Below are 14480 nucleotides of genomic sequence, written 5' to 3'. Positions count from 1 at the left end.
CGTATACATTTCAAGAGATACCAAATTTCCTTCGATAAATTGTGAATATTTATTCATCCGCTCATCGGTAAAAGTAATGTCGCACTTTAGTCGTCGATATCGCTCGGCGAGTACTCGATCAACTTGAAGAAAGATTAAATTTCAAGGGGCTGCGGGCGGCTAAAATTTAAGTTGAGACGATTTTTCCTCTCAGCACTTTACCTGCCTCTTGTTGTGATCGGATTGTGGCACCTCGCGCCACTAAAGTTTCAGTTTACTTGATTTTTGCCATGGAATACAACAACAAGACTGACCTTCCCAAACCTCCACTCCATGAGTAAGTTAGAAAATTAGTAACATTAAAACAAAAACATGATATTTTCAGAAAGTTATTTAGAGGCCACGTGTTTATTAATCTATGCATGTATTCATTGATTCATCTACTTATTAATTTGGTCTCAATACCAGTCATGTATTGAGTTCAGTCAGCACGTCTCAATTTTTTTAAGTCATTGAAATTGTAAATTTAAATTTCCTCCTGTCTTCTTTCACTCCACAAATATACGTATATTTATACCTTCGTATCTCATATTTGTCTCATCTCTTTTTTCCTTCTTTTGTGCGAAACTATGAAGTAAACATAAAAAATTATTTCGGATGTAGAGAAAGAAAAAAATTATTCTACAATCATGAACATTTCCAGCGCTTAGTGTACCTACATATATTTGGTGAAAGCCACGACTAGACAAAGTCTGTTAACCACGACAACAATAATAATTGAAGCGGTCTGAAGAAGATTATCTTATGAAACTGTTGTTCCTAACTACACCAGGCTTTCTCACGCCGATAACCAGTCGACCACTTTATGTAAAAACAGAACACTAATTTCCGTTTCATTTACAGTTCAAAATGGTATATTTTCAAGCGTAAACGGTATTTAGTGTCATTTCTGGCTTTCTTTGGATTCATGAACATGTATGCTATCAGAGTGAATCTGAGCGTTGCAATAGTAGCTATGACGTCAGAGCAAATTTCAGTTGTGAAACTCGAAAATGGAACCACAATCTCTGCAATGGTTTGTAATAACATCATTTACCGATTATCAACTGAACACTGGTGCCAAATGTTGCGTACTATTCCAAATAGGGCTCTTGTATGACGCGAGGATTTGCGATCTAAGTAAATTTTCGCGATTAACACGATGGTGCCACTAATTTTCTCTAAGACAGGCGCCTAGGCTCAAAAAATCTCTCAAATTTGAGACCGTCATTGCGAAAATCGTTCACATTACTGTGAGAGTTCACCTATATCTAGTCAGATTCTCCATGTAGAGGTAGGGAGCAAATACATTAGCAAGGTTGCCGTGTTTCCGAAGCCTTGGAGTCCTCAAACAAAGAGGCAACACCGATCATAAAATTTTACGTGAGTGAAAACTACTTAAATTGGAAATCCCTGTGACATGCGGGAGTTTTATTATCCCAGTTCCGCCTGTATTAGACGCACACACTATAGATTCACTGTATTCTATCTGCATTCTGCCAATTACCTACCTATCACCACAGAACGGAATTAGATTAATGTAATCAATTTGAATGAACTGATGTATTAATAGCATAACATGGCATTCATCTAGGAAAAGAAGATGAACAACACATTTCAAGGACTTTAAAACAGAAATACCCTGCATAACGAAGTCTATAGGAATGACCATACTCTGTCTATAAAGGTACTCTAACCTCCTTCCTCCCCCCTCCCCGGGGGATCCGCCTATGACTGTTCGAGGAGCGTATTCATTTTGGATTTTTGGGATCCTCAAGATGTTTGTCTTCGGAAGAACCAGATCACATAATTTGACTTTCTCGTTAAAATTCATAGGTGCAAGAGTTCGACTGGGACCCTAAACTACGTGGTATGGTTCTGGGCTCATTTTTCTACGGATACATCAGCACGCAGATCCTCGGCGCGTATCTGAGTCGGCGCTTCGGTGGTGCTCGCCTCTTCGGGATCGGAGTCGCAGCCTCAGCGCTGTTTACCCTGATCACGCCGCCTTTGGCCAGACTCAACGTCTACTTCTTGGTCGCTCTCAGGATTCTAGAGGGTATGTTTCAGGTAAATTTCCAACAGGCAACTGCCGCCATTCTAGCTTACAGCATAAGACCATTATTTTCATCAAAGGTGAAACAGATTTGGATCTTACCCCGCCAGAGTTGCATGTGTGGGGAATTTGCGATTTGAGAATTGATTCCAATGTAAAAGTTCGAGAGAAACACGATGATGCCACTGGTTTTCTCTGAAATCAACTCCCAAGCTCAAAAAAAGCTCTCAAGTTGAGGTCAAAATGGAGGGGATATCCCACGCTATTCGGAGAGTCCACCTTTCTATCAAGACGAACTCTCCGTGCGAAGATAGGGAGCAAATACATTAGCAGTGATGCCGTGTTTTCAGTTTTGGAGTCCCCAAATAAAGTGGCAGCCCTGTCAATGTATTTGCTCCCTATCTTTGCATGGAGAGTGCGTCTTGATGTAGAGGTAGACTCTCAGGATAGCGTAAGATATCCCCTCCATTTTGGCCTCAACTTGAGAGCTTTTTTGAGCTTGGGAGCTGATTTCAGAGAAAACCAGTGGCACCATCGTGTTTTTCGCGAACAGTTACATGAGGATCATTAGTCAAATCGCTAATTCCTCACGCAAGCAACATCTCCTCCAACATTGTCCATTTGTCGCTCCTCCAACGTAAGGGCGTATTTCGATTTCCGCAAGAGCCCCCGAAAGCATAAAGTGAAGTATATGTAAAACAGGGCTCACGAGGAAATCGAGATACGCCCTTACATTAGGGGGGTGACAAATTCTGATAAAAAAATTCAAAAGAAGGGAAGTAATTTTTTTTTAAAAAAAAAACACTAATTTTCAGGTCATTTACTATTTTAAATAAATTTTTTTCGATACGAAAACTTACTTTACCCTTTTCTTTGCCCAACACGAGACTTCGGGGACTCATGATTTACTGACGGTTGACATGCTTTCCAACCCATCAAAAACTCTGATTTCATTACTGAATCGCAATACTAACTTTTGATACTCTCCATTGTTTTATCAAGGGAGTGACATTTCCGTGTCTTGATGCTGTTTGGTCACAATGGGCACCGCCGATGGAAAGGACTCAACTTGCGTCTATTGCAACCTCTGGGATCTATGTCGGATTAGTTGTCACCAACCCGATTTGTGGGATCCTGGCCCAAATATTTGGCTGGGCAGCCGACTTCTACGTCACAGGTAACCAACAATAAGTCTGCGAGAATTCATTTGGAAAGACGGAGTGTCTTTCAGTTTCTTTCAAAGTGGTATGACTCTCAAAGAAAAATTCATGAAAAACAGTGGATTGTGATTCATCTTTTTACGCCAGCACGGTGTTGAGGTAAGAAGACACAAGCCTCTAAAATCAAATTACACAAGCATAGCAACACAACGAAATGAAAAATTCCTTTCTGATAATAATTGCTTACAAAAAATACCGCGAAGATTTTAAATTTTAAAAATATGATGTCTTAAATAGACACGATGCACCTGGTTCCCTTGCCGCAAAGATAATCTACCAATGAAATGATCCACAGGAACCAAAATTACTTGAGTTGACGACAAAATTCAAATCGGCAACGATCCGGTTTAATGTCTAGTCACTGTATTCCATATATGTATCGATCACAAAGCGGCCCTCCCCGCACGAGGAAACGTAACTGCATTTCAGAGTTGCAAAATTTCTCTTCGCAAAATCCTCGTTTATCAGAAGAGTCTTGGGCATTTCTAAACTCTAACTGTCAATCTCACAGATTTTTTTTTTCTGATTTCATACAAAAATTAAGGAAATTTTAAATGAAAATTGCGCAGGTGCATACTATGCACACTGTGCCATTGTTTCTAATCGTACCAAACATAGTGCCGCCGCCGGTCGGCACGAAACGCGTATTAGCGCCTACATAACTGCAGAAATACTTCGCGCATTGCGTCTAACGCAGTGCGATGAGCGGTCGGCACTGATCGCATATTAGGATCTACAAGGATCAAGCATCAAAACACGATTCTGTAACCAGCGCAACTGGCCCTTTTGACCTCCAAAACATTCAAGTTGATTATTTTGGATCGAGGGTTTGCTTTCGCTTTTTTTGAAAACTGTTCAGGTGCACACTTTCAAAACGTTGAATTATTTGAGTCGAATTTGCAACTTCTGGATGCAGTTACGTACCTTCGTCCATAAAACGACGAAATATTCGAACGTCTTTACTTTAACAATTTACAGGTCTCATAGCTTTATTTTGGTCAATAATATGGTTTTGGGTCGTGAAAGACCGACCAGAGGACGACCCTCATATATCCACCGAAGAGATGAATTACATTCATGCCTCTTTGTCCGGCTCTTCTTCGGATAGCAAGGTAATAGATCATTTTATGACAATGCCTTTCCACGGGGCTTGTATTACTGATCCAGCATTTGTCACGTTAAACTAAGTTTTGGTTTTTATTGGTGTGTTCTTTTCCAACACAAGAAAATCCAAGTTCTTTTAGTGCATGAAACAGTAGGTACAAAGAGCATTAACAAGATTTTATGAATCCGCAAGACAACCTGAGATTTGTTCAAGTGCACATTGACGGCGTAAGTCCGCAATCACACATCTCGTTTGCGGTGGCTGAAAATCTCCGCCTCTATGTTATTTTTTAAAGGAGAACAAATTGACATCATTCTTTGAAGTTATTTTGCAGAATTTTCTTTGCACAGAGAAGAAAAATCACGGCAGTTTTAAAGAATTGCCGTTGAGTAGTTTTCCTTTTAAAAAATAAAGTATGGTAGGAAGTCTGCGACGTCGCAAATCGAGTTATGTGATTGCCGACTTACACCGTCGATATGCTCTGTAAGAATGGTTGCCTTGCTAACATCTGAAGGGGGAAAGTGCATCGAAGAACCCAATTCTCACGGTTCAACTCTACCTATTTGAAAAATGGGTATATGTGACAGGATAGTAGAATAGTTCTGGGTCCACATTGCGGAGAATCAAAGCCAAAAAATACAAAAATCAGAATTGAAGCCACAAAATTATCTTCAATGAGTTTTAGTGCAAGAATAAGGGAGGAGAGTGTTCAGCTGATGTGTATGCGGACTTTGACGTGAGGTACGGACAAAGACCGCGTAGAAAAATACCGATAAAATCAAGAAACTAGCATCAAATTCAAAACTTTAACATTAATTTAACACTATACAAAAAAACGCTGTGAACAAACTTGAAATTGAGAATGGTACTTGGTTTATTCACGCAACTTTAACTTGTGAAATCTTACAATATCATTATTACTCAACTCATGTTTTCGAACCGACTCTATCTTACGGACTTGTGAGTGTCGAGGGTGATCCGTTAGATCCGAAACATAAAATCTATTTCATGAAAATATGTTCTGAAGCAATGACGTGGAATGATTTTCTACACCTTTTTCGTCTGTTCTTGGTTTCAACAAGATTTTTTTTTCCTAATCAGCGATTTAAATGAGTGGTTCTTTGACTTTAGATGTCAGTTCCATGGAGAAGTATTTTAACATCAATGCCTGTCTGGGCAATCGCGGTTGCCATGTTTACCGAAGATTTGGGTTTTTACACGTTGTTGATGCAACTTCCAACTTTTATGAAAGGTATACATCTCAATATTTAAACATTTATGAGCAATTCATTATGTTATGCATGATTTCCTCAGTCTGTATGTGTTACTGAACTTTTCCGATTTTCACACTGGAAAAAAAAAGACACATTGAATCTAGAGTCCAGACTCTTAAAAACATCGACAAGAAAAAGTACTCTTGATTCAATCAGAATCTAGCTTAAATCAAGAACCAAGCCTCTTAATTTTAGCGGATTTCGTTTTGATTCAAGCAAAAATCCGATTGAATCAAAAGTATTTTTTCTTGTCAATGTTTCCAAGAGTCTGGACGCTAGATAGAATGTGTTTTTTTCCAGTGTAAGACGAAATTGTGTTTTCAATTAGGATGTAGAAAACAAGTTTCATAACTGAATCAATGCGCCTTAATGCTTGATAGGAGTGAATCTCACAGTGATACGAGCAAATAGACTGGGTACATTTTACAATTATAGACGACAATATCTGGCTCATTCGTAAAAACACTTATAAGAATAGGAAAATTAATGGTACATGCCTTGTATCTAAACTGAGACAGAATTTGTAGCTCCTCATTGCGAAAAGAAGTCCAAAAAATCACAAAGTCTGCACTTTAGTTTCATCTTCATGCGATGTCCGCCATTTTTTTTTTTTCATCCTACGAGGTTCATGAAGCTGATCAAGCCGATAAAAATGAACCCTTCAGAAACCAATCTTGATGGGCTTCAATATTGCAATTATGGACCTTCAATATTGCGATTATTCAGAAAAATATTGAATAGCAATATTGACTAAAATATTTTAATAAGTTCACTTTTTACTGCGATTTTTTACCACTATGTTCTTTGGTCATATTTCACTTAAATCATTCCATTCTTAATATCGTCAGGGATCGTATAAAGTTGCACGTTTGGTAAATTTACAGAAATGCTGAACTTTGACTTGGCTGAGGCTGGGCTTTTATCAGCTTTACCTTATGTGGGTTCGAGTCTAATGATGCAAATAGCAGGTTTCTTCATCGACTGGGTACGGGCCAGCTACCTAACCACTAAGCATGTGAGTCAACTGATCAGTTTAGGCCCAAACCCCAATTTCTTTATATTTTTAAATCTTCAATCTAATTACTCAAAAAATCAAGAACTAACCTCTCTTCATGAAAATGATCGACATTCTTGTGACACCAATCCCTGTTTTCAGAAATTGAGGAGCTTTCCGGAAAAAGGGCACATAGCAAAAAATGGTGTTTGAGAAAAATGCATTTGAAGTTTCCATCATTATTCTATGGTCACTGACTGTGACTTATAATTGAAATCGGGAGTCCAAGGAGCGATGTAAGTTATCATCAGTGACCGGAAAGTAATGATGGAAACTTAAGATGTATTTTTCTCACACGCGATTTTTTGCTATGTGCCCTTTTTCCGGAAAGCTCCTCAATTATTTTCTAATTTACTTTTTTACTAATTTAATTTTTCGGCAACGGTCTTTCGAAAAAGGTTTTTGTTTTTTTTTAATTTTTCTGGATGAAAAAGTTGACAGTGTCCAATCGCAAAAATTCGCCTATTATCTCAGGACTTCTCTTCGTAGCATGTACCCCATACATCACCAAATTCTGATTGGACGGACACTAATAATTTGCTTCCGAAATACGAGTATGTAATTGATAATAATTTTTGTTTATAGGCGCGGAAGTTTTTCCTTTGCACTGCTTTTACCTGTCAAGCCATCTGCATCTTCACCGTCTCATACATGAGCACTTCTGTAGGGGTCCTTCTCTGTTTGATAATATCTTGCAGCGTTGCAGCTTTTGCTATCTCCTCTTATGGGTAACTTAATATCAGACTTTGTTTTATCCTCAGTAGCTTTTTTTCTGTGTAGATGCATTTGTGGAACCTTCCACAGTATCAAATCGTAGTAACATTCCTCGAGAATTTTGAATACAAAATTAATCGAGGAAACTTTTTCCCGACCTAATATACATATGATTGTCTAAGTCTGCTACTAGAAACAAGATCCTCCTGATGTAACATTTGCCCGGATAAATCTCATCGGTGGAGCCAGCAAATTGGCAATATTGTTTCTATACTCAATTTAAACGTATGGAAATGTATCGATTCTTGGGAAGGCCAGGTGCTCCGACCAGAATCGATTATTCAACACAGGTTTAAATGAAGGAAAACCAGTGTTGCCGAATTGCTGGATCCGCCTCCTCATAAATTTTTCTCAAACGGGCTTAAATATGATTGAATGGTTTTAAATCATCATATTAAGAATATTTAGAATACTCGATCTCGAATTTCTCATAACAAGGGCGCCACAGTGCCCTAGCTTCAAAAATCTCTCTACAGACATCAGAGCTACTGATAAAATGTTCGTCATCATGTGGACAGCTTCGTTGTATAAATTTCAGGAGAAAAAGTTTTTATTAAGGAATTGATAGAACCTGAACACATTTTCTACTTACTACTTTCTACTTTTCTACTACTACCTTTTCTACTGCTTGTAATCAATCAACCGCGTATTGAATGTGTTTCAGTGTAAATAATTTAGATATTGCCCCGCAGTACGCTTCTATTTTGAAAGGTTTAGATAACACTTTCTCTCAACTGGCGGGAGTGATCAGTCCCACACTTGCAGGATACCTTGTTCAGCACAAGGTTTGTAATGCTTAATTACAATTTCTTTAAAATAAATCATCCATTTCAGCCAAAAAAAAATAAGAATATGATTCAGTCATTTGATTTTGCTCTTTGCAATAATTAGGATAACAAACCGCAATCGACAAACAACATATATAGCCATGTTTAAATGTAATGAACCATACATATAGTGACTCTCTGGCCCTTCATGCTAATCAAGTGCATACTCAGGGATTTACACCTTGCATTATAAAACAAGAATAATCAAAGAAATTTGAATAAAGGTATAAAAAACCTCTAAAGATTTTTTAAAAATATGGGGGTAAAATTAACAAGGATTGGCCTTCTATAGTGCCTCTTCCCCTCAATCTCACTTGATAAAAATTGGCAGTAGAATCTGTGTTCCAAAATACCATAGACCTACAGCCGGCTGTAAGTTTTCCAATAGCTTCTATAGCCGGCAACACAATTTCTTATAGCCTTTTTTAGCCGATGGCGATTAAGCAACAGCCTGGCGATAAAGTGTGTGCTAAACGTTACTAATTACGGATGCTAGGACTTGGTGAGTTATTGGACTACCGCTCTCTTTTTTGGCCGCAGTATCTTGATTTAATTTGCGAGGAAAGCTCCGTACTTTTGAAGGATGCCTGCCATTCCTAATATGTTGGAGCGCCTTCAATTTCGTATGATACTGTGAAATACCTCTGGTGTGAAATAGTTGCTTCAAGCGCCGCGGTACGCTGCGGCGCGGCGGGCGGGCAGCCAGCGCTGAACGCGCATTGGCGCCTACAAACCTAACAGGGATACTTCACGCATTGCGCAATGCGTGAAGTATCCCTGTTAGGTTTGTAGGCGCCAGTGCGCCGCCGCTCCGCTTTGAGTTATGCTCTAATATTTAATCTCGCGGAGTCGGCGTTTCTCAACTCATGACTTTGAAATGTTTGCACACTCTGTATAGATTATTCTCATTTTAATTGATGAAAAAAATATGTATTAAAAGAAAATATAATGTGCGTTTTGTAAATATTAAGGTGATTTCGTACAAACTTAAAGATTTACAAAGCACAAGAATTTCTACACGATTTCTTATAGCCTTTTATAGCCGATGCCGAAAAAGCAACAGCCAGGCGATAAAATGTAAAACCCGGCGATAGGAACTATAGCCCGGCGGTATAATTTTTTATCCCTTCGTGTAGCCCGGCCGTATGATTTTTCCCACTTTCTACAGCCAGCTATATGATTTTCTGTAGCCCTCTTCAGTCGGCTATAAGAACTCCAATGGTATTTTGAAACGCAGCTCCTATCGCCAATTTTTACCAGGGGCCATGAATGTCCCCACCAAGTTTTTTGAAGAGCCATACGCTGACAAATTGTCAGTAAACGTTTGTAGCGTCAGGGCTGAGCTAAAAAATATGAGTGGACTGTATATAGGCGGTCACCTCTCTCTCCGAAAACTGAATCCCCCCGAACCTAAACGTGATGGCGCTCAGCCGATCATCTTCCCAAAACCCTTTTCGTTTGGGAAGATGAGGCCATGCGGCGGTGCTATGCGGCGGTGAACAGCGGTGGGCTCCAAGGCCGAGGTCTCCACATGCGGTGGCAAAGGAGGCGGTAGTGACAAAAGAAAAATGCGGCTTACCGTGCAGTACAGCTAATAAAGGAAGAAAGTGCTAATAAGAAAGCGAAAGAACCAGAATGCTAATAAAGAAATCCTCAGGATGCGGAACAGCTAAACTCCAAGCAGCTTCGACGTACAAGCAGGACGTGACCAACAGACAAGCACAGAAGCACTAGAAGCACTAGTGACCTACAAAAACCGGCACGGTCAGCTGATCGCAAGCAGCGTGGTGCGCGGAGCGCCCTCAGGCGGCGGTCGGGCGAAGTTCGCTAGGAACAAACGCCGCGGAGAGAGACAATACGCCGCGGTGCAACGCGTGTTGTCCGTGTGCGTATTGCGGGGGAAACTTCCGAGTTTCCAAATACCTGGTGAATCCGCTGTGGCGGGAACATACTCCCCGGGCGGAAAAAGGTCCAGGTAGGTAGCGGGAGCTTGAAAAGCTGCGGAAAAACGCTCAAGGAGCGGCGGTAAGGCAGGCTGAGCCTGGCGGAGACGTGGGTGGTCTACTGGGTCTACAAGACCTCGTAGACCGCGTCAGGCGTCACGATGGCACTGGGCTTGTCCCAGTCGGCGGCCAGTCGCTGACGGCGGTACAAGAGGCGAGCCTGGTACACTGGAACCTCAACGTCGTTTTCCAGGTCATCCACCACTGAAGCGATAGGGTCGGCGAAGCGCACGGACTGCGCCGGCCGGCTCCTTTCGGGAGCGGAAGAACTCTGGGTTGACTGCCGAGTCAAGAGGGTCGTGGCACGAGGTTCTACCGTGGGGAAGGCGTGATGTAGAATTGAATGGTGCCGTTCTCGGCAGAACCGACATTTCTTCGGACATTGGCATCGGCTTGCCCGATGCGTCCCCAGGCAATTGGAGCAGCGGTCGTGGGACTCCACAAGTTGGAGTCGCTCCGCCGGGGCCAAGGTCAGGAGCTCGGGGCACGACAGCGAAATGTGCTCATGATAGCACCAGACGCACCGTAGGGTGCGCGACCGAACATGGTGTGGCTGCCTCGAGCGGGAAGTGTCAATAACAACACGACGTTCATCAACAACATCAGAACGGTGGCGACGTCGCTCCTCTGCGCGCTCTTTGCGCTGGTGACGTCGGCGGCGGTCGGCGGCGGTGGCGGCGCGTTCTTGGCGACGCCGTTCTTCGAAAGGTCCATAGGTCCATCCATGGTCCGCTATGTCTAGGTCCATGGATTTCTTTATTAGCATTCTGGTTCTTTCGCTTTCTTATTAGCACTTTCTTCCTTTATTAGCTGTACTGCACGGTAAGCCGCATTTTTCTTTTGTCACTACCGCCTCCTTTGCCACCGCATGTGGAGACCTCGGCCTTGGAGCCCACCGCTGTTCACCGCCGCATAGCACCGCCGCATGGCCTCATCTTCCCAAACGAAAAGGGTTTTGGGAAGATGATCGGCTGAGCGCCATCACGTTTAGGTTCGGGGGGATTCAGTTTTCGGAGAGAGAGGTGACCGCCTATATACAGTCCACTCATATTTTTTAGCTCAGCCCTGACGCTACATTTTGGTCCCTCGGGCCGGATGAACCAGCGACCTATGGATACCAGGATGCGGAACAGCTAAACTCCAAGCAGCTTCGACGTACAAGCAGGACGTGACCAACAGACAAGCACAGAAGCACTAGAAGCACTAGTGACCTACAAAAACCGGCACGGTCAGCTGATCGCAAGCAGCGTGGTGCGCGGAGCGCCCTCAGGCGGCGGTCGGGCGAAGTTCGCTAGGAACAAACGCCGCGGAGAGAGACAATACGCCGCGGTGCAACGCGTGTTGTCCGTGTGCGTATTGCGGGGGAAACTTCCGAGTTTCCAAATACCTGGTGAATCCGCTGTGGCGGGAACAACGTTTTTCTACATATTATACCACTATTATCGTCTAAATTTTTTTACGACGTAAAAAGGCGTTTGGTTCATAGATATTTTTATAGGTTCCACCTAATTTAACCGCCTGTCGTTAATTATGCACTAATTGTAAGTTTTTTTCCCCTACTCCATGATTGAAAATCATTATTTCGCTAAATTGGACGCAGTGATTGTTTTAATTGTTTTTTGTTTTTGTTTTTATTGTTCAATGAAGCATGAGGCATCCGAGTGGAAGAACATGTTCCTGATCACCAGCTGTGTTTACATGTTTGGTGCTATTTTTTACGGTATTTTCGGTGACGGGGAAGTTCAGTCTTGGGCCAAGAACGAAGCGCGTTTACTGAGAGGTAAAAATGAGCCGAAGGAAACCGAAAAACAAGAAGCAGAAGTGTAAAATAAGAGACTGCTTTGAAAATACATCCGCGTTCTCCGCTAGGTCCACCCAATGTGTTCAATGTATGTTTCGTCGTGATAATGATGTACACTGTAGAGGAGTCTTCAGTCTTTTCCTTCGATAATACAACATGTAATACAACATTTTGTAGAGGAAAAATTGAAAAATGGAGAATGCAGAATGCAGAATTGAGTTACGGCGTTTTTGCTGTTGCAGGCAGTGTACTAATTTCGTTTTTTCTCAAGTTCTAAATAATTTCGGACGACTTCATTAAACAAGCTAGAATAGGCTGAGGCTGAGATAGAACTGAATGGACTTGAGGTAGTTAGACGAAGCAACAATGGCACAGGGTGTCAAAAGTCGAAGTTTTGAGAATTTGGGAAGGGTGAGGACTGGAGACGGCCAGAATGAAGAAGTCAAGAAAGCGGAAAATTGTTACGTCGGTGGGCTGGAAGAGCGTCAAGCGAGGAGTTTAGCGCGTTTCAGAGCCGGGCCGATTTGAAGCGCCACCACCACACGGCCACGCGACTTTCCACGCAATAATGAATGGAGCCGACGCACAATGGTTTGGATCAATAAGGGGTTGAAGAAAATATTTAAGAGCCTTCTAGCATAAGATAGGGGCTGTGGAGGAAACTAAAAGTAAAAATTTTGAATGGGCCATACTGCCGTGTTAAGGAAAAACGCCGTACGAGCCTTCAGGCGTTGCAAAATTTCCTTCAAAAAATAACCAAGTTTTGGGTATATTCGTGAATATTTTTCCTCCAATTTTCTGGAGAATTTCGGCCGTAATTTGATCTAAATAGTCCGAAAACTTCAAGGAAAAATATTCATTATTCTCTTTTAAAATAACTATTTTCTGAGAGGAAATTTGACAACCCTCGAATGCTCATACGGCATTTTTCCTCGATACGGCAGCATAAAACACGGTCTGAACTAGAAGAAAGCGGCACATTTTTTTCCCTTCAAAATACACAAATGTAATATTATAATGCTGTTATAATGTTTTTAACACAGATCATAGCTACGAATAACATAATTTGTATTTTCGCCATTTAACTAATGGTGATTAAAAACACTCGTATCAAGTTCAGGAGTTGATTTCCCAACTTCCAGTTGTAAATTTCGTTTTCCTCGTGAAATTTTGAAGAGAAAACGTGATTGTTGCCCAGATGTTATAGTTCATACGTTGTTTGGAGGCCTATTGACTTCTCTAACATATCGATTCATAAACTTCGATTTGCTCATCAACTTTGTTCAAACGATGCAAATCGTTGGCTTATACGTTTTGATTTGATCAAGACACAGGTGTATGTGTTTTTACGGAAATATAGAATGTGATACTGAAGAAAAAATGTATGTGTCTTTAAATTGCATCCTCACGAAATATATCCTCTTAGTTTACTTACCTATTCAAAACTAATGTTTTCGTATGAAATTATTAGATAATTATTATAAATAGATAAGTGTAAAATTATAATGCAAAACACGATTTTTATTCGACTTGCGCCCCCCCCCCCCCCGGGCCTTAAATTGAGATGTGAAATTCAACATCGTCCTGACGATATGGGTTACATCCAGGAGTAGAAAAATAAGCCCTGTTTTCAAGGATTCGCTAATCTATTTCGACTACTTATCGACAGTTAGTTACGATTCTTGCAATTCAGCAACAACGAGTTTTGTCTTTCTAAATGTTTGTAAACTTATAAACGTCAATCGAGACATGCTGTTTCACCTAGAATCAATTATTTTCATTATTTTTAAATGAAAAGAAACCAGCTTGATTGCCAATGTCTGAGCAGTACAGGTCTTTTGTTGAATGGCGTCTATTATGTAGGAACCAACTTGTTTTTCCTATCTCTGGAGACAAAATCCCTATTTTAATTTTTTAAAATAGGCAAATGCTATGTAATACGCATTTATCAATTTGGTACCTTCCTAATAATCACCGATCATAATGAAAACTACCTGCAAACGTTACAACGTCTCGTTTTGCAAATTGGGACAGAGCGTAGACGTTCATTCAGAGAGCGCACGAAAATTCGGCGCGCCTTCATTTCACTACTTATGCAACACGGACCCCCGTCAAGCCCAAATAGTTGCATGCGGAAATCACGATTAACATCGTTAAGTTATCTCGATCCCAGGCCAAGAAACGGCTAGAGTAAATGAATGTGTTTGCTCAACTCCCGTCCTTGGTTCGATCTCAATTTCGTTGACTAAAGGAACAGTACTACCTATCTGCAAACTGCCTATCTATTTCGCAGGATAAGATTAAACTTCGCCATTTTTGTAATTTTGCGGTCAGATTAAAATGAAAAT

The 14480-nt window shown here is 41.1% G+C and overlaps 2 protein-coding genes across 3 annotated transcripts in view; one reads left to right on the top strand and one right to left on the bottom strand.

Annotated features, from left to right (window-relative positions):
* Positions 1–14480, bottom strand: part of Sytalpha (Synaptotagmin alpha) — a 144736-nt gene that overhangs the window by 92166 nt on the left and 38090 nt on the right. The window contains exon 1 of one of the 2 annotated variants that reach the window (XM_072300327.1): positions 9908–10194. The exons of the other annotated variant lie outside the window; for it this stretch is intronic. The gene's annotated coding sequence lies outside the window, so the exon portion shown is untranslated. Of the gene's footprint in view, positions 1–9907; positions 10195–14480 lie in introns of those variants that run through there. 2 annotated transcript variants of the gene reach the window in all.
* LOC109042229 (sialin) lies at positions 186–13645 on the top strand. Its single transcript, XM_019058875.2, has 10 exons — positions 186–316; positions 883–1054; positions 1855–2088; positions 3077–3251; positions 4273–4406; positions 5531–5651; positions 6558–6688; positions 7313–7455; positions 8166–8286; positions 11979–13645. The coding sequence occupies exons 1-10, from the start codon at positions 270–272 to the stop codon at positions 12156–12158; spliced, it is 1458 nt and encodes a 485-aa protein (XP_018914420.2). The 5' UTR covers positions 186–269; the 3' UTR covers positions 12159–13645.

The sequence above is a fragment of the Bemisia tabaci genome, chromosome 5 (assembly GCF_918797505.1).
Source record: "Bemisia tabaci chromosome 5, PGI_BMITA_v3".
NCBI classification, from domain to species: domain Eukaryota; kingdom Metazoa; phylum Arthropoda; class Insecta; order Hemiptera; family Aleyrodidae; genus Bemisia; species Bemisia tabaci.
The sequence above is the reverse complement of the archived record's forward strand: the minus strand, read 5'-3'. Positions and strand labels throughout refer to the sequence as shown.

Bases quoted from the DNA above. Each gene is read 5' to 3' on its own strand.
- LOC109042229 (XM_019058875.2), top strand. From the start codon at position 270: ATGGAATACAACAACAAGACTGACCTTCCCAAACCTCCACTCCATGA. The intron at 317-882 runs GTAAGTTAGAAA...TTTCATTTACAG, and splicing joins CCCAAACCTCCACTCCATGA to TTCAAAATGGTATATTTTCA. The intron at 6,689-7,312 runs GTGAGTCAACTG...TTTTGTTTATAG, and splicing joins GCTACCTAACCACTAAGCAT to GCGCGGAAGTTTTTCCTTTG.